Raw genomic sequence first — 23,191 nt, 5'->3', positions numbered from 1 at the left:
GGACCTCTTCTATCAAAGGAGAGTAAGGTATCAGCTTTCCTAGAAATCACTCAATATTGTAAGTTGTATTCTATGCTTCTGTAATATCTATAGTATCTTAGAGTTGTCAGTATAATTGGTTAATCCCCAGAGTACTTCTGTGATGTACATTTTGTATTTTACTTACATATGATAAAATTCTATATGAAATAGATCAGTGCTTATTGTGGACCTACTGTTAAAGTGGGTTATACTGCTGTATGTTGAGTTTTTTATCTTGAGATAGATTAAATCTTATCAGGGAGAGAAGTACACACAGCACAGTTATAGAATAACAAAGAGTAGTACAAATTAAGATGCTAAACTTATACAGTTAAAGACTAACATGCTTGTTATAGACACTGGTTGAGAGGAATGGGAGGAATTGACATTTCTATATTTATTCAAGCTTCTAATCTTCCTCCTTGCCAATTGTAAGCACTGTTGCCAGATTACCCTATCGTCAATACCCTGTTCAAAATTCCCTCCCCTCATATGGGGTCATGATTCCCATACTGGAAGTACATATGGACCTCTTTTCTTGAGTAGCTTTTCACAGACCAAGAACCCTGAACATGTGTCTCCAGACCTACAGGTTATGAGAACACTAATTTGAGAAACACTGGCTTATGAACCTGAGTTTTATTATTTCTTTAACTTTAACTTTAAAGAAGTTTTGTCTTTATAGACAGAGAAACACTGCTCTACAGAATAAGTTGCTGGCTATTTAGTCTCTCACTCAAGATGTGTTTTGTATTACATGCCAGATGTGGAAGCCAGAATGAACTGCTTACTGGTCCCCACACAAGTCCTCATTTTCCTGTGAGGACATTTTTGTACACATTCTGCCTTGAGCCTGAAATACTTCTTCCTTCTCTTTTTCATCTTTTCTCCCATCTTCTTTTGCTAGAAGTCAGGCCAAACAACTCCTTCTTCTGGCATCTTTTTATGGCCACAACTAGGATTCTAATCTTCCTCTAATTTCTCAGAGAAGGGTATATAGGCCTTACTTATGAGGCAAATGCTGAAGGTATAATATACTGAGGTATGTGTCTGGTTTTTCACTTCTGAACAGAAAGCAAGCTAGAGGATAGTGTCTGTATCTGACTCATCTTCTGCAAGTAGCAAAGAAAATATCTTGCACCTAAAAGGTGCTATATAAAAAGTCAAAGAAAAAGCTATGTGGGTCAATGAATAGAAAGCTTGAGAAAATCTATAAAGGGTTGAGAGAATATGGAAAGTGACTGAGGATGGGATTTTTTGATGTAGTTAAATTTCTCACACTATCCCTCAGCTAAGGATTTAATAACTCAGGAGAGAAGATATCACGATCACTTCATGTTATTAATAAACTAGAGTTTTTTTCTAGGAGCTAATTTCTGCTATTCAATAGAAATTATCTCAAGGTCCAAACTTGCCAAGGTAAATTTACCAAATACTTAAAAAAATAAACAAAAACCTCCAAGACCTACCATAGATTCTTGCCCCCGAGAGAGCAATGAAAGAAAATACATTCAAGTAATCCACATTGTTATCCCCCGTCTTTTTCTTATCTACCCTATATGGTTTGATCCAGTTAGGTTCTCATCCACTTTTAGTGGACTCATCATCTGTGTCTGACAGCAGAAGTGCTCAGTTAGAACATTATTATTATAGGCATATATCCTCTAAATCAAATGTCATATTACCTTTCAGAATCCTCCGGATGATTGGTGAACATTACCAGTTTCTCTTCGTGTTTCTCATTTTTGTTTATGCGTCGTCCACATGGAATCTAAAAGAAAAAAAAAATATGAAGGACGTGAGGCTCGGATGGGTCTCAAGGGAAGGTAACCATGTCAGTGACTAGAGAAGAAAACCACCTGTTAAATACATTTTTCATCAAAAGCCATGTTTTTATTCTCATGTCTTGTTTTCAGCACTGCCAGTTATGAGAAAACAGACCACAAAGTCGCCTTCTGCCTAGTTTCAACCAAAGATAAAACACTAGGTATAAACATAAAGACTCAGTCTTTCGGTTGTAGAAGAGTCTCATGACAGGGAGAAATTGTCCAGGAACAAGTAAAAGAAAGTTGGACATTTCAACGGACGAGTCATAAACTGTTAACGTTGTCAGACTGACATGTTTGTAGTTCAATTAGCCACAGTCCAGGAATGAGTTTTTCAGGAGTCCTAATGACCCAAGGACACCAAGAACTTTCTTCTCAGAACACCATTCATTCCAGATTTTTCTCCAATGAAAGTTGTTAATTATTTCTATGATTTTTGGATAATAAGGGAATTGGTGATGTGACCATTAAAAGAGAAGAAGGAAGTAAAAAGAAAACTGTATGTAAGACACAGAATTTTTTAAATTTCCCATTTTTTTTCTATTAATTGCAGTGTAAGCACCCAACTTTGTCCAAACGTTATATAGACTTCATAGTACCTCGTGGGGCTTATAGTAGATTCTTGAGATTGAAGCATTTGAAGACTTGTGTGTGTTAAAAGCCAATTCCTGCAGGCACTTAGCACATTTTAAATGCATCTGGAAACCACTAATTGCTGTGATCCCATTAGAAATAGTAGGCAGTTCAGGTCTGCAAGAAACATGAAACCAGCTTGTCTGAGTTTTATGAGTTTCTATTTAATTGTAACAATAACCAAAAAAAAAAAAAAAAGGGGAGGGGAGGTTGTTTGTTAAAATGATCTTAGAATTTGTTTCAGCTATTGGCAAGCTGTCTGTACATAGTGTGGGAGGGTGGCTTTTTTATTTTGTTTTGTTTTCAGCTTGTGACAGCTGTTTAAAAGTCATCTGTTACCACCATGGTAGCCAGTTAGTAGATGAAAGCAAATGCCTTTCAGGACTGTTGTAGGAATTGGACCACCAACTAGTATAGCTATCTTTTAATTATGGAGTATTACAAAAGTGCCCAGTTTCTTTATATGGCACTCTGGAAATATTACACAGTTCTGCAAATGCATTGAAAAGGCAGGCAAATGAGGTGTTACCTGACAAACTAACTTGCAGTAAGTGCTTATGCTGTAATTTCTGAAAATACATTTTAAAAATGTATTTAATTAATTCATTAACATAAATTTGTAGAAAAGTTTTTAAAAATGTCTTCAATGCCTTCATTATCTTTAAAGCTACTTTTAAAAAAGTGATAATATCACAAAAGATCTGAAATGACACATGGAGTCCTGGAGTGTCAGAGAATCATGGGATTGAGACCTCGGAGAATACTCTGAGTGTTTTGGCACCATCATCTTACAAGAGAAAAAACCAGAAGCTAGAAGAGGACAAGTGATTTGGCTAAGTAATGGCTGATCTAGGATTAGATGTCAAGCCAATTGAACTCATAGGCCGTGATTTTCTACAGTTTTTTTATATTCAAACATGATACAGACAAAATTTCAAGTTTGAAATAAAGGAAGATATCATTTTAATACTAAAATATTTTAAAAGTAACATACAAAAATTTTACATTATGAATGAAACTCATAAAAGTATACATCGTTCTTTTTTTTTTTTTTTTTTCAGAGAGAGAGACAGAGCTCCTGTGCTTGAGCATGGGGATAGGTAGAGAGAGAAGGAAGGAGAGAATCTTAAGCAGGCTCCACACTCATCACAGAGCCTGAGTCAGGGCTTGATCCCAGGACCCTGAGATCAATGACCTGAGCTGAAATCAAGAGCTGAACACTTAACTGACTGAGCCAAGTGCCTCCCAAAACTCATAAAAGTATATTTCTTAGGTAAGAACATTGTATCAATTGAACTAAGTAAACAACCCCAAAACAGCATGTGGAGAGGGAAATTTCCAGACTTAGAATTTTACAGTTTAAGATTCACAGATAAAACCTCTAAGGCGGTGGAAACACACAAGACTGGTATCATAAGGTATTATTTTACTGAACATTGTATTTCCTTTTTAAATGGCCTTTTCATATGCTGAGATTTTATACTTGTTATTATTCTATATAGAAGTCAAAATACCGAGTAATGATAATCAAGAAAAGCCAATAGCCAAAAGCCAATATTATAACTTCTAATAGTTTATCCTTTTTTATTGATAGAGATATTTTTCCAACGGAATGGCGACAAAGAAGACAATTAGTAAAGGACACTTGGCAGTTGAAACACTTTTCTTTCAAGTGGAAACAAATAAAACAAGCCAACCCTAAGGACCCAGGGTGCTTCTTAATACCAGTGCCTCATTTGTTTTAATCATAGAGAAAATGAACAACTTCAGAAGTCTCTTAAGACTTAGCAAATATTCGTGTGCCTCTGAACTTTATCTTACTAATTACAATTCAGGGTGACATGAAACTGTAACATAAGGAATTCTCCTCAAGTTCTCTCTTCAACAGTTCTTCACTGAGCAAAAGCACAAAATCAGTCTAAAAAGGAGGGAATGGATTTCCAAAATTTTTATTGGCTGGTGTGGAGACATGAAAATGTGTAGGAACAAAGCCCCTACAACAAACCAGTAGACATTGAGTCAAAACTGCCAATTCCAGCAGTACATTGCACTTACCTTGGATTATGGTTCATTAATGTCTTATAGAATATGTAATTCTAACCTTTTGTCTTGCTAACCATTTTAAGTATTTGAAACAGATTCTAAATGGGACAACCAAGATAACACAGGACATGGCGGATTTTCATTATGGCAAATTGTATTTGAATACCAAACAGTAGAAAGATAAAGGAAAGATAGTGTACCTCACCCTTCTTAATTTCAAGATTTAGGCTTTGAATCTTAACCAAAAGATTTGCAATTAAAACCATAGATGTTAGAGTACCTGACTGGCTGACAGCACCCTCTAAGGTAAAAGCAAACACATTTCTGTTTCCATCATTTGGTTACTTTTTTTTTCCTTTTCTTCTCCCCCTCCCTTACTCCTCTTTTTAAGGAGGGGGCCCCCCCCCCCCCCCCCGGCTCAAGAAGCAGCTGTTGCTTTCTGTTTAACTTAACCAAAAGATGTCCTGGATTCTTGGATGGATTTCAGTAAATCAGTGAAGATCGTAAGCTGTTTGATTGTTTAAGCAGAAGTTTACATAATCCACAGTTCCAAAATAACACAACTTTAGAGGATAAACTTACTTTGGGAAGTAAACCAAGTTTTATGAGCTTTTTGCCATTTGTGGTGACAGCTTTTAATACACTTGGATTTCTAAAGTTAGATTCAAGGACTAGGATGTGAGTATTAGAGGTCATAGTCAACTCTGCAAGAATCTGTTTTATAGACCTTGAAAATGTCATGTTAAAAATTACCAAAGAATTCTTCTACCATTGTATAAGTTTTTGTGTTGGTCAAGCCTATGCTATAACATTGGAATATATCAAAACATGTGGAATCAAAGGCCTGAGAGCTCCACTTAAGAGAGAAAAACCTTGAAGGTGACAAGGAGTTTTTATCCGTATACAGTACTCTTTCCTCTGGGACATATAATTTAGAACCTGTAATTCTCACCTAGAAAGTCTGTTTCATTCCAGTATCCACCTGTACTAAAATCAAAATCGAATGTGAGCCAGATTCAATACATTAAGGATGGAATGTTCTAGGTAAGTACTAAAAACATCATGAAAATTATTATTCTTATATCTATATATATATGATAAAAATAAATATGTTATAAGACAACATGCCTTACACATAAAGGCATACTTACTTACTTATACTTACATATAAATGCAATTTTATTGATTTTTTTTAGAAGTGATGTTTTAGTGTCTAATATATAAAAAAGCTTTCATATCATTCACATAAGAGACCTATAGATAGTGAGTTGATCAAAAAACTATTTAAGGCTGGCAATCATGAAGAATAATATATTAGTATCATATTAATTTATCCTATTTTAAAATACCCAGGTGCACATCAATTGGCAATCTCTCTTTTCCAAGTGGGAGTCTACTGATGGTAATCCACATGGGCTTTCTGGCCCACACCGAATCCTCTGTGACTTCTAGTTGTGGTTTTTTTACAAGGGAACTAGAATTTTAAGACATTTACGAAGCTATCTGAAAATAATGCTTTTAGATCTTTATAATATTTGTCCAGTCTTTTATATTTGCCTCACCCACATCCAGTTTAAATTTAGCAATTCACCAGTTATTGGATGTTTCCAAGGGACTCAAATGAGCTTGTTTAGAAACAGCAATTCTTTTATCTTTTTTGTACTCATGTGTCATCAGCTTATATAAATTGTATCTAAAGTGTGTAATTGGAGGAAAAATAAGATCGTCATAAATACTCGGGGGAACAATAAAGGCTGACTCCTGGTGTAACGTCCCACTCAACTTTGGAAACAGAAAAAAGTGAATACCCTCAGCTGTAAGCATTCAGAGTGCCTTGAGTGCCAGTCTGTGTGTTTTACAAAGAGAATGGTCAGCATGGTTAATCCATGCTGAGTTGGTTAGTGGAGGATAGAAAAAGAGCAATAGTTTCAGTCAGGAGTGGGAAAACCCTGCAGGGTCAGGAAACTAACATACATTGGTGGGGCTCTGCGGTAGGACCTGTGAAGAACCAGTTAATGAATGCCCTGCCTAAAGGTTTTAAAATTCCATTTTTTCAAAAACAACAAAGTGAACAAACAAAACACAATTCTTTCTAAAAAAAATTCCTTCCTACTTACTTTCCGCAATTATTGAGTGTATTTTTCATAACCTTTTGTCCCTTCCAAAGCATGAGCTTATTTGATGCCAATATGCAGATAATAATGCTAACAGTTTTGAGTTCCTTGTTATTATTAGTAAGAAAGAAACGTGAAAAAAAAAAAAAGCACATCACATTAGACACTTTTTTCCTCTGGTCCCAATTCCTAAATTACCTAGATATGAAATCTTAAGGATAATAATTATTTTCTCTAGGTTGACTATCACTGGCAAATAGTTACTGTCAACATGGGATGGTGAGCATGATCACTACTGGATTAATGCTTAGGGCAGAAGTGCAGCACAGGTGCTATTGCCTCCATGTGTGGCTCTCCTTCAAGTAGTGAACTGGGGAGCTAAAGGGCCAAAGAAAGTTTTCTTTATGCTTAATGCTCTATTATATTGACTAGTAAGAAATAACTTCAAGCATATAGGTTTTTTTCCAAAGCTTGCAAGCCATTGGCAATGTGTTCCTTCTTACCTGGACCACTGGAGTAGCCTCCTAACTGCTGTGCCTCCTTCTCTTGGCTCCCTTCTATCTGCTCTTTACAGTGTAAGCATCGGTTGTTTGTTTGTCTGTTTTTGAAAACATGTATCTGAACTTGTCATCTCCCCTTTCTCCACCCCCACAATAAAAGCACCTTAATGGTTTTCCATGATAATGACCAAAGTCTTTGTAATAGCTAAAGAGCTCTGCATGTCTTAGATGGGTTACTTACTGGATATAGGAGATGATGGTTGTTGGTTGTGTGGGAACACTTCTGGTATTGCAAGATGTTTAACATCATGGTCCCCCAATTATTATGATAACCAAAAATGCTCCCTTCCCCGCCATTGACCCAGAAGCATTTTTCAGCCTCTTCTCTATCACCCATAAGAAAATTTTGTCAGTTTCTTAAGGTGCCATGTTCCCTTCTGTTGCAAACTTTGAAGCAGTTGTTCTTTCTTAGATTGTTCTTCTTTTTAAAGTAAATCTTTCCTGGCTTCCCATATTATACAAATTCCTTTAACATGTACTCTTAGAACTATATGAACCTTCCTCATGTAGCAATTATCATAATCGCAATTTCCCTATTTTGATGTATGAGTGATTACTTGCTAAAGACCATTCTTCTCCACTAGACTGTAAATTCTGTGATTTTATGCCTGTTCTGTTCACAACTGAATCTCCAGTACCAAGTACACTGCCTGTAATATATATGCTAAATGTTCCACAAACATTCAGTTAATGAATTGAAGAATATTAATTATGCCAGCACTTAGTAGTACATGGAACTGTAACATTTTTTAAAAAGATTTATTTGTTTTAGAAAGAGAGAGAGAGAGAGAGAGGAGGGAGGAGGGGCAGAGGGAGAGAAAAAAATCCCAAGCAGTTTCCACACTCAATGAGGACAGAGCCCAGTTTGGGCCTTGATCTCACAGCCCTGAGATCACGACCTGAGCCGAAACCAAGAGTCAGGCGCTTAACCAACTGAGCTAACCAGGCACCCCAAGAACTGTAAAATTTTTCATACAAAATCTTGAATATGGTTTCCTAATTATACCTCAGCTTTGTCTAAATTATTGTTTATACCAGTTTCTATGTTCAAGAAACTTTAGTCCCACAGATCCCTATCAAAGTCATCATATCCCCAAAAAATTTTAAAAAGGAAAAAAAGAAGGAATTCACTTAGCAGGAACTATAAAACATTCAGGTGATTATAAAACCAACCTAAATTTATAAGCAAAAAGCTAAGATTCAATTAAAATACTTCAGATAATTTCTATTCAAAATTAGGCAAATACTCAAGGTTTTTAAGAACATGATAATGTCATAAAAATAAGCATATGTTCTAGGTTTTCATTCATTTATATCTTCTAGCAAGTAAGATTCCTATATCTAACAGATACTTAAGGCCCTTTGAGTGCAGTGTGGAAGAAATTGGAGGAGAGGAAAATACATACCAGTCTCATTTACAGTAATGGCTTGAAGGAAATTAAGAATAAGAAAGATTTTTGGCTACACATCGTTTGGCTAAACCAAAAGAAAGAAATACCCAAAAGAACTGCCGTTGTTTTTTTTTTGTTTTTTTTTTTTTTTTCCATTTCATGTTTCTGAGAAAGGTGTCAAATCAGGGGACTTTTATCATCTATTTCCTTCTAAGAAGTCTTTTTGTTTTATAGCAATAAAGTAAAATTTTTTGCCATTACAGATTCTCTATTACTCAATCCTATCAGGCCACCTGCACTACTTCTATATGGAAGACTGACATCTGGAAACTGACACTGGAGAAGTTCCTGAACCAGGAGTCAGGAGACCAAGATTCTGTCACTAGGGCTGTCACTAAACATGCTTGTTCCTGAATAAGGTATTTATCACCATTCTGAAGTGAGCCAAGATTGGACATTATAATGGCTAAGAGCCCTTCCAATACACAGGCGCTATGGAATTGGTCATCCTAGGGTTATATACGTTGCAATATCACTCATGCTGCATGTATCTGAGAAAGTCACCAAAATACAACCAAAGGCCAATTCTTACCCTATAGAGAGGATTTTGTTGTCCATATAATAGTCCCTCATTCTGCGGCAAGATAAGCATATGTTTACTCTGGGTCTTTATCCAGCTTAGCTTTGGGAACTATTCTTGGAGTGTGGATTTCTACTGAAGAACTTCACTGAAGTTCCCTAAATGATGAATTCACCTTTCTTAACATATATATTGTAAAGAGGATTGGATTTAGTGTCAAACAAGCTTTGGGACTCCTGGCAAATTATTTAAGCTCTCTGAGCCCCAATATATCCTCATCTGTGAAGTAGGATAATACTTCCCATCTTCAAAGGGAAGAACATAAGGATTAAATTAGAGATTGGATTTGAAAGCCTTTCTAATTCATTGGCATTACAAGCACATTTGCCTAGAGATGCCTATTCGGTACTATAGTAATGATCAGATGCACTATTTAGTATACCCTAACTAAAAATGGCAGAATTTAAATCTTGTTTAATGTCTAAAACTCGCTGTAAGCCTACAGAGAAAGTGATTTTTATGGAACATGAATGCTAGTATGTATGTTATTATTTGTGGATGTTGATTGTTCTGCTGATAATCATGAAAATGTGAGAGTAAGGATGTGTTGTTTGCTTTAAGAAAATATGCTTTAAGTGAATGTATTCTGACCGACATCAAATTTTTAAACAATAGAAGCCATATCAGAGACTCTATTTCAAAATATTGTTATTATTATTAAAAGCAAGCAATTGTAAGATAAAAGGGATTAAGAGTACACTTACAGTGATGAGCACTGAGTTATGTATAGAAATGTTGAATCATTATATTGTACATCTGAATCTATATAACACTGTTAATTTTACTTCAGTTAAAAATATATTAAAAGATCAAACGATTACAGTGAAGTCTAAATATCAGTGACCACAAAGAAATAAACTTGGAATTTTAACACTTGTTTATCTCCAGATTAACAAACATACTTAAATAACTATACTGTTATTTAACAGGTGATTATCTATACTATACTGTTAATATAGTGTATATATATATATATATACATATATACATATATATCTATAATATAATAACTGTACTGTTATTTAACAGGTGATTATCTCCAGATTAACAAACATACTTAAATAACTATACTGTCTCAAGATGACCCTAACAAAAATAAGTGAAAGACTTTAATTATAATAAGAATTAATTAATAATTGTTGAGCTCAGCTCTGGGATTTTAGTAAAGGAATTCTGTTGGTAATCAAAAGTTGAGATGAGACTTGACCCCTGAACCCTGGAGTTCAGCTACAGAATCCATGCTTAGGATTTTACCTGTGAAATTTAAGATCCTCTCAGACTAATTATATAGTCTTCACCTTAGTCTTATCTTACTGTTAATGTTTATGTTTTTTGATATTTCTTTCTTGTTTTTATTTTTTATTTTTTTAAAAGATTTTATTTATTTATTTGAGAGAGAGAGAGAGAGAGAGAGAATGAAAGAGAGAGAGCATGAGAGGAGAGAGGTCAGCGGGAGAAGCAGGCTCCCTGCCAAGCAGGGACTCCGTCCCGGGACTCCAGGATCATGACCCGAGCCGAAGGCAGTCACTCAACCAACTAAGTCACCCAGGCGCCCTCTTTTTTGTTTTTAGACGAGCAACGGGACAATCTCTAATTAGAAAGTCATCTTATTTTTTGACACATATTTAGGTAGGATGAAATCTGTCTACATTAAACACCTTAAAGTTGAAGTTCTTTCTGCTCATTTTTTTCAAGATAATTCAAATCTAACAGTTTTCATACTGTGCCAATATTTTATGTTCCTCTATACAAGAAAAATTCAAAAGAGAAGCACACACATTTTTCTTTTGTTTAGGTGGAACACCTTTTTTTTTTTTGGCTTAATTCAGTATCCCCAGCTGTTTTGCCTTTTGTAATTCAAAAAATGTAAGTTATCTTCCCAGAAGACTCTTGAATACCTTCTTCTAGGAGAGAATTTGTGAAAATTGATGATGTATTCTCTAAAGTTGAAGGAGAAAAAGTGAATATGGCAATCTATTAAAGTAGATACTGATATAACCTGTAAGCATACAATCTATTTTAGATTCACCAAAACGTAACATGTTCTGTTTATCAATATTCATTCACATCAAAAGGAAACATTTCACCATATTTGTACTTTAAGATATAATTTAAAACTGTTAAAGGGATAATTTACCTTCAAATGTATTTTATGAATTATGCTGCTTGATATGTTTCTTCTTACAGAATTTATACAAAAGCATTGAATAATTAACTTTGATTACTTACCATGATGATCTATTAACTGTGTTCTAACTGCCCCACTGTGACTATTTCTGGGCCATCCAAGTTTTCTACTTTCTTAGATCAATCCAAGGATCCATTTGTTGAAACTGTGCTTTGTGGCCACTAGAATAATTTTCACCCCTATGTTGTTTTAATTTTAAAACCGTGGCAATATTTAATCTTGGCTGAGTTTTCAAATAAAAGGAGTTTTTTACTTGCGCTCTGTGCAATTTCAGTAGAAAGACATTTTTAATTTTTGCATCTTTCTTAGAGACTTGAGGACATATGTGTATAAAGTACGTTTCTTTTATTCCAAGTCTTTCATCCTTCATGAAAACAATATTTGAAAAGTCAAAACAGTCCCAACTCCAAATAGATGGGAGAACAACTGTGACTCACAGGTTTTCCTCTGAGGGATCCTCATTATCTAATCTGAATGAGGATACTAAGTTTAAAAAATGATAGTTTTTAAAGCGTTAAAAAATAGAGCATAAAAGAGCACTTTTTAAAAGTTAATTAGAACTAGGCCTAGGGGTGCCTGTGTGGCTCAGTGGGTTGAAGCCTCTGCCTTCGGCTCAGGTCATGATCTCAGGGTCCTGGGATTGAGCCCCGCATTGGGCTCTCTGCTTAACAGGTAGCCTGCTTCCCTTCCTCTGTCTCTGCCTGCCTCTCTGCTTATTTGTGATCTCCATCAAGTAAATAAATAAATTAATTAAAAAAAACCCAAAAAACAAAAAAACTAGGCCTAAGGTTTTATCCTCAGCAGGAAGTATTCGGCTGACAGAGAAATTAGTAAGCATCTTTGCTTTCCTCCCCACCCTGACCCCGACTGACCTAATAAAGAGGCCTAACCCCAGTAGAGTCTGACGGTCCGGGGCCAGGGACCTTGACTGACTAGGCATAGGGATGCCTATCTCTCTTATGTAGTTCCTGTATTATTCCTTTAGTGCCTATGTGCTTCACATTCCGTTAACAGGAGGAACTGAGCTTAATATTAAATTTCCCATGTTCAAAAACTATGATTTCTTCCTCATTCACGTGTCATCTACCTCATTTAAATTGGAAAATAGTACAGTGGCCACGAATTTCACTGGAAAAGTGCTACTGGATAATATACTAATTAAATATGAAGACTTAGTGGAGAGAGAGAGAAGAGAAGCAAGCGGAGAGGATGACAGAGACAGAGAGAGAAAGAGAGACAAGGAATGAAGAGGAAATGGAAAATGAGAAGATATGTTTCCTGGTCTTTAAAAATACCTTACAATTCTGATTTTAAAAAATTGCCTCAAAAAGGTGAGGGGAGCATATCTGAAAATAGTGAGTTCACATCAACCCTCCTACAAATAATTGCTTCTCACAAGTATTGTTAAGGTCCTGTGCAAGCTTTATGCTACCAGGGATAGGCTTGTGGACCCTGTACTATTTAAAAGACGGCTTTTGGAGTTTCTGCAATAGGGCATGACCTGTGATTCCTAAGAATGAAGTCCCTTAGCATTTCACAGCAAGAAATGTCGTGGTCAAGCCAGAAGTTTAATGCTGCTAGGTTAATGAAACATGGTCCCTATGATCATAGGCATTCAGTCTACCTTTGTCCGACCCTGACTTTTAAAATGAACTTCCTTTGGATGTCAGTTTGATTGCTTACACTTAAAGTACGCCCAAGGAGGCTTATTTTTCTATTTCCTTTGCAACATTTGACTATTTGAATAGAACAGGCCAGTGACTTTATATTTAGAAGTACACATTTTGAGATCTTTTTATGCCTCCCATCAACATGATTACATCGTACCATGAAGATTACAGTGACACACGCTGCCTGACTCCCTACACTGATTATTCCTCAGTCAAGATTGTTAGCCCCTATAACAGACAAAAAAGACAAGGCATAGTTAAATTATTCATATAAGTACTTAAATTTAGTTACTCACTACAGAATTAATAGAAATAATAAAGTAAATAGGATAACATTCATAGAGTTCAATGTGTCATTTCAAAAGCTTGGTTCTGTGATGTGGACAAAGGGGCTAACTGGTAAAAGCGATGAAAATTTTAAAGGAGAACATCCCACATTATTACATTTCAGAAGTTCCACCTAACTTCCCACCTGGAATACACGAAACCATATCTTAACTGCCATTGCAAAACTTATCATCAATCCCACATGCCATTTTAATATGAAAACTTTAAGCATTTAAAAAAGAAATGAAGATACAGCAAACCCTGGTAAGCGAGTGAAATGAAAGTAAAGGCACACCGCGTTATGTTACTCACCATGGTCTCTACTGAAAGTCCCTCTCAGATCTAGGTAAGCATACTACAAGGTCTAACAGAGATGTGGCGAGGTTGTCTTTATGACTCTTTGAATCAAACAGTAACTGAGTGGTTTAAGTAGAAACATATATTTTGAAAGGTTGATCCACCCATACATAGGGAAACCCCTTTTTTAAGAAAGTCACTCTGCTACCAAGAGGCTATTAATATTCACCCCTCAGACACAAATACAACTGCCAGATAAAAGATTCATAACCTATGTGAAAATACCACAGAGGATTCCCTCTTAGTCTACATGTTGTAATGGAAACACAAGAAAACAATACACCTCTTCAAGCAATTGGGGGTACTACAGGAAATCAACCTGCCCACTTAATGGAAAAGTTATCTCAGCTTAATAGGACCACAACACATAAACATAAATGTAGAATTAGTATAATTTACTGTAAGGACCACGTAGGTCACACACTCATTTCTAGGAATGTTCCTCTGTTTCATCTTCCTATTTCTTTCCCTGAGAGAGCTAGCACCCAGGTTAATATTTAAATACTCATCCTTCAAAGAAATTAAGAAATAAGCCCAGTACCTTAAAAAAAAAAAAAAAAAAAAGAAGTTGCTGAGTGTTTTTTTTTTATTTTTTGTTTTTTGTTTTTTCTTAACTTAGAGGGGAAATTATATTTATAGTCCCTATCTTGTTTCACTGGCACAACAGAATAGGAATTATGTATATTTTTCTCACCATACGAGAAAATAGTCTATGTAATTATCAGCAGTGGTAAACATCTCCAAAATGATAAAGAAATTTGTGCCAGTCCAGGAATGAAATCATGGCTGATGAAGTACCCAGTAGTAATCACTAATAGTTATTTGCACCATTTGTTTATGTCAAAGCATTCATTCTTCAGGTAGTCATGGCAAGCTTGAGTAAACAGCAAATAGCAGGTTAGCAATATGCTAGAGAGGCCGGAGTGGGTCAGAGTTTGCCTGGGTGACTGACTCTAGCTCTCTTCACAAGGCATTGCACCATAGGAAAGCAGACTCCACCACATGAGTTAAGGAGGATCCCACCTCTGTGATTCCACTTCTGACACAAAGACTTTGCGAAGTCAGTGATTTACACAGGGAACTTCAGCACTATCTTTTTTATGACAAAATGTTAGTAAGTATCAATCCTGGGTGGTGAAGTCATGAACAGTCATTACATTTTTCTTTATGCCCTTCTGTACTCTGAGAAACAAACTGAGCGTTTTGGAGGGGATGGGGGTGGGGGATGGGGTGAGGCTGGTGGTGGATATTAAGGAGGGCACGTATTACATGGAGCACTGGGTGTTATATGTAAACAATGAATCTTGGAACATTGAAAAAGAGAACATTAAATTAAAAAATTTTTTTCAAAAGAAAAAATATCCCATAATGCCATGTAGATTGCATAGACCCTTAACCTAAAAAAAAAAAAAAAAAATTAAAAATATAAACAAAACTAGGAAGCAAACAATCTGTCCTTAATCTGAGTTATTAAACATTTGATATGAAAATACCACTGTTGCAAGGTCTCCTAAAGTCTTTTGAACATTTCTTTTAAAAAATATTTTTAAATAACACAAAATGACACTAACCCTCTTAGTTTCTTTCTATGTGAGAAAAATAATTACTCAATGTTTCACAAGACTATGCCATTTTAATGTGATACCAAAAGAGCAAGAAGACATATCAGCAAACAGCAATAAGGTGATAAAGTCATTCTTACAGGCTAGAATCTCTACATCTAATTAAGCTCTTCCATTTCTGTAACTTCTTTTACAATTACAGAGTGCTACACAAATGCACAATGTAATTGCTGTCATTAAAGTTTTACAGTGTTCCCAAAGTGTGTCCAATCTTGTCTCAAGCCACGCATCTCTTCATTTGACAACCACGTAGATTAAAGAATGTAGAGAAAGCATAGAACTTTGTTTCAGAGTCTACCGAAGGTTATGCAGGAAGGTTATTTCCATTAAAAACCATGAGGTGGACAGTGGGGATGACGGTGCTAGTCAATGGAAAATGAAATAAGATATGACTTTCATTTACCTCATGAAATGCTGGAGAAGAGAGAGTCCATAAACACAAAGGCAGATCTTGTTACTTCCACTTCCCACCACCCGAACCGTGAAAGGGAAGCCGGACTCTATCGAGCACTACCATGAAACAAAGATGCAGCTGGTCCATAAGGCACTGCATTGCTTCTCGTGTATATTTAAGCCACTCAGTATCAACTGCAAGGAAAAGTTGCTATTTGCCGACCAAACTATTTTTACTGTTCACAAAAGAGCATTTTGGTCCATGTTTTAGCTTTAAGGAAAAACAAGGAAATGAGTTGAAAAATATGTTAATAAAACTTGAAGACTAGTGTCCAAAGTGATTGATCTAAAGTTAATTTCACATGGCTTGCAGGTACCAGTGTCTGAGGGAAAGGGGGAGAAGGAGGAAATGAGACTAGAGAAGTAAGACAAGGTCCTTGTGAGTTGAGTTTGGAAAAAAAAAAAGTCACACACAATGTTTCTTCTTTTATCCAGAGGTAATATCAAGTGTATTTAAGAGTCTAAGGGATGGGGACGCCTGGGTGGCTCAGTTGGTTAAGCGGCTGCCTTCGGCTCAGGTCATGATCCCGGCGTCCTGGGATCGAGTCCCACATCGGGCTTCTTGCTCGGCAGGGAGCCTGCTTCTCCCTCTGCCTCTGCCTACCACTCTGTCTGCCTGTGCTCATGCTCTCTCTCTCTCTCTCTCTAACAAATAAATAAATAAAATCTTTAAAAAAAAAAAAAGAGTCTAAGGGATGGAGGTTTCCAAGCTTTGGGCTTGGGAAAGGGCAAATCCAGTCTGCTTGGAAGGATGAGCCAAATGTGTCTCCTAGTAAGAAGGCTACCTGGACCTCAGGTGCACCTTGTGGACTAGCCACAAGTGTCCCGGGGAAGCCCAGCAAAGTGCTTCCACGTGCTTGTTTTCTGGCCCCATGCCAGGCCTGCCCCCTCTCCCTCTCTGCCACCAACTCCATTTCCCAGCATCCCAGATTCCACATCATGGGTGTCTTCATTGAATGAAGACCACAATGCAAATACTATAGTTGAGGAACTTACTTTCAAAGCTTCTAAGAAATATGATAAAGCCAATCTGATAATGTTAGTCTCATGAAAGTAGAGTTTCTTTGGGAGTTCTTCAAACTAGATTCTGTCTCTTCAGTGAGAGCTTTCTTGGGATTAGGGACATTTGATGCCCGTTTAGAGTCCTTCAATGGGGAGGCCCCAGCCTCTTGCCACACTTTGGTCCTTACTCTTTCCATGAGAGAGTCAAAGAGTGTATTTTTATTATAACTGAAGGACATCACCTGTAATACTACTTGAAGGACAGAGATGGTTGTGCCAAGAGCTTCAGCTGAGTGGATATCAAACTAGAAGGGGAATATGGCTTGTGCTTTACTGTCTCCTATCCTGGTTTATTGGTAATAAAGCTTAGTGTTTAATTGGGCCTTCTACTTCATAAAAAAAGTCTTTCTTTTTTTTTTTCTCCTGGATTCAAATTATCATAACAACCAGGAGTGTAGCTAACTTTGCTATTTGATGAAATCTCATCTGGATGAAAACTGACATAGAGAACAGACAATTTGTCATCATTTTGCAAAACTGAATATCCATTCATAAAATTCTGGAAACAGTTATGATAAAATGGTTAAATTTGATTTTTTTCTCCATTCTTTTTTTTTTTTTTTTCAATAGAACTGCTGTCTTAAGAACTTAGGTAACTCTATACATTTTTCCTGAGTTCTCTATCATTACTGTGTGTATGTGTGTGTATGTGTGTATATATTTTTTAAAAATTCCAGTTATGGATAACAGCGGGCTAAACAACAAATGATTTAGGCCCATTAAATTATCATAGTTCTGCTGTTTCCTAAGGACTGGAACAAACATTCCTCTGAAAAATTCTGCCAAAAAGAGGATTTATCAGGCAAACAATTGGGCGGGGGGGAAGGGGCATAAATCTCCTTTCTAAAGAGGATGAAAGGATGGATGAGAATCACGGATGTAGATAAATCAGAAATGCAGCTGTTGGGGACCAAAGTCCAGTTATCACTATACACCAGGCCCAAAGACATGGTGATCTTTAAAAGACAACCCCAGGTGTTGACAAGTGGAGACGCCCCAGGAGAACTCTGACACACAACTCCTTTGACTTTTACCTGCACCACAACGGCATCCCTTCCTGTTTTCAATACACATGAATCTATTTTCTCATCCAAATTCAGGAACCATACCTGTTTTCAACATTAAATTTGCTTTTGATCATTTCTATCTTGTAGGAATTACCACCCAGAGAGCATTAACTTAGAAGTCAGGCATTCTGGATCAAATTCTACAGGATCAACATTGAATAATTTACATATTCCCTATCTGTGTGAACATGGAGTTTGGGTACTGGAAGCCCTACACATCAGATCTGAAGGGAATTTTTCTTCCAGAAGGTTCTAATTCTAGCAGTTTTTAATTGAAAATCTAAAATGGAGAAATAACTTTTGATCCGAAGCTGTGATTTCTACTTTCTGTAACCCTCCTTTACAGCCAAATGTCTTCTTACGCTCTTCAGATCTTAACTGCACATCGGCACATTGTGAGGTTTGTGCACTCGGGAATAGACAGGAACTTTAAAACTGTAAAAACAGTACTAAAATGATGAGCTTTATGGTTTTTTAAGGAAAAGTCATTTACTATTCTGACGTTTGGGAGGGGTCCTCACTGTTTTATCCCAGAGGACTCAGAAGATTACATAACAAATGTAAAACTTTACCTCCAGCACTTTGAAACTCAAAATAATTTTAAAATTTGTATTGGAAATCATTTTATACACCAAGAAAAAAAATGATCTGCCCACAGTTTAATTTAAACCAATTCATTATTCTCCAGTGGCTTTCTTTCTAACAGCATTACTACAGATCAGATTCATTTAACCCCCAAAGGCTTCTATTCCTTTACCTAAAAATGAGATTTGGACAAGATGATGCCTAAAAATCCCATCCCAGGCTAAAGAGTCTATAATTTGGTGTCATCCCAAATAGCAAACATTTCCATTTGGATTGGTTTTATGGTTTTTAACATCCTTTGAGGAGAAAAAAATATCAAAAATACAATCCTTGCATTGTCTACAAGTGTGTCTATCCTGAGTAAGTTCTACTCATGGAAGTGTATTAACTCATTCAACTCTTAAACCAAAGCCTTAATGACCTAGAGGAGATGGACTCTCAGCACAACTGAAAAGTATATACTCGAATGCCTAATTTACTCCCAAGAACTAAGTAAGCCTTAGGAAAAGCTGATCTCACCATGTTCTTCAAGGCTCTGTAAAAACGCTTGGCAGTTAGAGGAAGTACTTTATTCTCAAGAAAATTTTGTCTATTTTACAAAAAAAAGTTAGGACTCCAGAAAATGAAGCATATCCAAGGACTAAAAGTAATAATTGCTTTTCCTTTAAATTTTTAATTACAAATGTCAAACATGGAATTATGGCAAGTTTAAGGGTATAAAACTATATCACATGGAAAGAGAAAAAAATGGAGGAAATAATTCCTGATATTAGACTGTGATTTCCTAAGAAAACATCATTTTGAGGTAATTTGCTGCATATCCCTCCCATTTTTTTCTTTTCTATACATATAATAATTGGTATCATTATTAGGTGTAATATTTTGTTACTGAATGAGGCTAACAAGTATTACTGTTGGCAATAATATTTCTGATTGGGTAATGCTAAGAACACTTCTTATTTAATAAATTATAGTCTCTCCTTTATCTACTAAAATGGAGGGAAAAATAAAAATAATGTCATAAATTCAAGAGGTTTTCATGGTCATTCTCTCTGGTTTCTAAAATTGTGAATAAATGATTCATGTAATATAAAGAATAAACACATATGGACAAAGCCCATTGCTGAAATTGAGCCAAATTCATTATAAACATTAGCTTGGATAAATTTAAATAACTTATATTATCATTGTTGTGTTGTATGGCAATTAACTATAAGTAGAAGCCATTCAGATGTATGAGTTTGATGATGATGATCACTGGGAATAATGACTAGCAATAATTTCTGATCATCTACTGTATATCAGATGCTTTACGAACATTACCTCCTGGCTACTTATTATTTATTTATTTATTTATTTATTTATTGCTTACAAACAGTGCCTTTATTTTCCCCCAATTTATTTATATTAATTAATTGATTTATTTTTAATTGACATATAATGTGTTATTTGTTTCAAGAGTACAGGTACACAGTAGCCAGCGCTCACAACACATATCTTCCTCAATGTCTCCTGGCTACTTAAAGTGAAGTCTTTGGATCAGCAGGAAACTTGTTAGGAAGGCAGAATCTCAGACCCTACCCCAGACTTACTGAATCAAAATCTTCATTTTAATAAGATCTCCAGGTATGAGAAGGGATCTCATTAATAAACATTGAAGTTTGAGAAGCATTGAATTATATCATGTATTCTTTATAGTGACTAGTAAACAAGGTATCACTAGCTCCCATGAGGAAAATGAAACTCAGAGATGCTGAAGTGATATTCAGAATATTTGACAACCTCTAGCCAATGAGAGGGGAGAGCTGAACTAGAGTAGGTGTAAACATCCAACATCGGCTCTGACAAGCAAGAACTGAAGTACCATCTAGGCTATCTTATCTCAGCCAGTAATTAGCATAGCTAGGTTTCAGACCCTGGTTTGTGTGTCTCAGAACATACTTTTCTCACTGTCCCACACAGATTATTATGATTGTTTCACATATCAACTAGGAATTTCTAAGGTCAGCTGGGTTAAGAGGTAGATCAAAACTAAACTTAAAAGACTTCACCATTTCCAATTTCCCTCTGCCCATTCATTTCTTCATTTCAATCTCTTCTGTCCTCTCACTCTGCTTGAATATATCCAAGCCAGCCAAAATGGTGTGCTGTCTCAGTCAAAGAAACAAAGTCCAGTTCTCTTGAGGATGGATAGAACATGACATTTACCTGCAAAGACCTTTTGCGATATTGTGATTGATTGATTGATTGATTTGATTTTTTTTTAAGATTCTGTTTATTTATGTGAGAGAGAGAGCACAAGTAATGGGAGCAGCAGGCAAAGGGGGAGAGAGGAGCAGACTCCCCGCTGAGCAGGGAACCATATGGGGGACTGGGTCCCAGGACCCTGGGATCATACCTGAGCCCCTGAGCCCAAGGCAGATGCTTAACCAACTGAGCCACACAGGATACTGTGTGGATACTGTCTGGATACTGCGATTAACTTAAGAAATATGTATTTGGACTTTGTCCTCCTTTCTGGCACAGAGCTCTGTAAACCCTTGGAATTTCTTAAGTGATGAGAGCCATAAAGTTACCTTTTGTTATGTTAATGAGTAACCGTTTGGACTAAGGTTGCCTAATAACCAACCATGAGATTTAAGGGTTGGAATTTTTCTTTCTATCCTTGACCTCCAGGGAGGGGAGTGGGTCTGGAGGTTGAACCAATCAATAATGGCCAATGATGCCTCTATAAAAAAGCCTCCATTAAAAGCCCCTTAAAATTCCATTAAACTCCATTAAAAAGGATGGGGTTTGGAGAGCTTCTGTGTTAGTAAACGCATGGTGATTTGGGGAAAGCGGCATGTTGTGAGAGATCATGGGAGCGTCACACCCTTTCCCCATACCTTGCCATATGCTTATCTTCCATCTGGCTGTTCCTGAGTTAGATCCTTTTATAATAAACCAACAATCTAGTGAAATGTGTCTCTGAGTTCTATGAACTACTCTAGCAAATTAACCAAGGCTGTGGTGGAGGGAACTTCCATCAATGATGTGTCCGTCAGAAAGACAGGTAAAGCCTGGACTTGTGACTGGTGTCTGAAGTCCAAGCAGGGAGTTTTTGGAGCTCCCAATCTATACCCAATCTGTCAAAAGCACATGTGGCAATCTAGATTTTCAACTGGCCTCGGAAGTTGGAGGTGGGCAGACTTGTGAGACTGAGCCCTTAGCCTCTGGGATCTGACGTTATTTCTGGGTAGATAGTGTCGGATACGAGTTGAATTGTAGGCCACACAGCTGGTGTCACAGAGAATTACTTCTTGTGGGGGAAAACTTCCATGCATTTGGTGACCAGATGTGCCAGAAGTGAAGAGTCCTGTGTGAGTGTGGAAATAATATAAAAGTAAAGAGACACAACAGAATAGGGTGTTTCTAATACACCTTCCAAAAATGTAATGATCTTGTCTCTGTGACTGCTCTTATCACAATAAATGGTGTGGAATATTTCTGGTCCCACCCTAGTAAAATCTGTGTCACCCTCTGTAATGTGGAAGTCCATATAGATTTTGATCCCACAGTCTTCCTACTCACAATCTAACAGGAACCCATATCTTCTTCTCCAGTCAGTGGCACTGTACCCAGTGGCCTCGCCAGGCTCATCCATGAGTGTCTGTGTGATTCCTTCTTTCATCCTAAAGATTGTGACTACAGGTAATGGTAATGTGAAAAGGAGAATTCATTTCTCTGGAAAACATCTCATGGTTACAACCTCTGACTCCATGTTTCTTCTCAACACAGCCAAAGCAAAGTCCAAACATCAATGTTAGGAGAATTTAGGAGGCAGTCTTTTATTTTTAAATTTTAAATTGTTAATTGATGTATAATACATACAAATAGTGTACATATCTAAATATAGCTTGATGAATTTTCAAAAACTATATACCTGTATAAACAGCACTCATTTTGAGAAGCAGAACACTACCAAGGAAGTAGCCCTTTAATTGCCTATCCATGGCCAGTTTTGTGAATTGCCAGAGGTAACTATCTCTCCAGTTTGTGACCCATCTCATCCTACTGAAGCCAAATTAGTTGATGTAGTCTATAAAATGAGGTTCAGGTGGACAGGAAGGTGTAGAGTTTGAAAGTCAATTGTGGGTGGGATGTTTGCTGGTTATAATTGGAAAACCTGATTATTTCCACCATTAGGTTCTTGTTTGTTGGGTCTGACTTCAGAAGCCATGGCATTATTGCTAGCTCTCAAAGTCCACTGCATCTTCTAGAATTGGAATTCTCTCCTTTTTCCTGCTCCTGATGGACTTCTGGAGACTCATCTTTTCCTACTTCATCTCTGTGTGGGAATATCAAAATGGTTCAGACATCCTTGGCTATAAATATATTCCACTTGGACCTGACTTGTTTCTCCTTTGTCAAGCATCTTGCTATCACTTCTCCCAATTGATCTGTGTGGTTGCCTTCCATTTGGAATGGGAAGCCATGGGAATTCTCTTAGTCACTATCTATTCTGGACATTATCCATGGTTTGTCTGTCTCTGAGGTCATGAACAACCCCAGAAATCTCTCCTTTGGCTGTTGATTTTTGCCAGGTTCTGAGGTTTCCATCCTGTCTTATGTCCCTGCTAACAAGATTCAAAC

The 23,191-nt window shown here is 36.6% G+C and overlaps 1 protein-coding gene across 1 annotated transcript in view; it reads right to left on the bottom strand.

Annotated features, from left to right (window-relative positions):
• The window catches only part of LOC111156038 (TNFAIP3 interacting protein 3), a 164,363-nt gene that overhangs the window by 83,866 nt on the left and 57,306 nt on the right, over positions 1-23,191 (bottom strand). Inside the window, exon 2 of the mRNA XM_022516610.1 lies at positions 1,707-1,792. Coding sequence (XP_022372318.1) covers positions 1,707-1,792 — 86 coding nt within the window. The remainder of the gene's footprint in view (positions 1-1,706; positions 1,793-23,191) is intronic.

The sequence above is a fragment of the Enhydra lutris genome, unplaced genomic scaffold, assembly GCF_002288905.1.
Source record: "Enhydra lutris kenyoni isolate GAN:26980312 unplaced genomic scaffold, ASM228890v2 scaffoldscaffold3, whole genome shotgun sequence".
In the NCBI taxonomy this organism is placed as follows: domain Eukaryota; kingdom Metazoa; phylum Chordata; class Mammalia; order Carnivora; family Mustelidae; genus Enhydra; species Enhydra lutris.
Note: the sequence above shows the minus strand (reverse complement) of the source record. Positions and strands in the feature narration are given on the sequence as shown.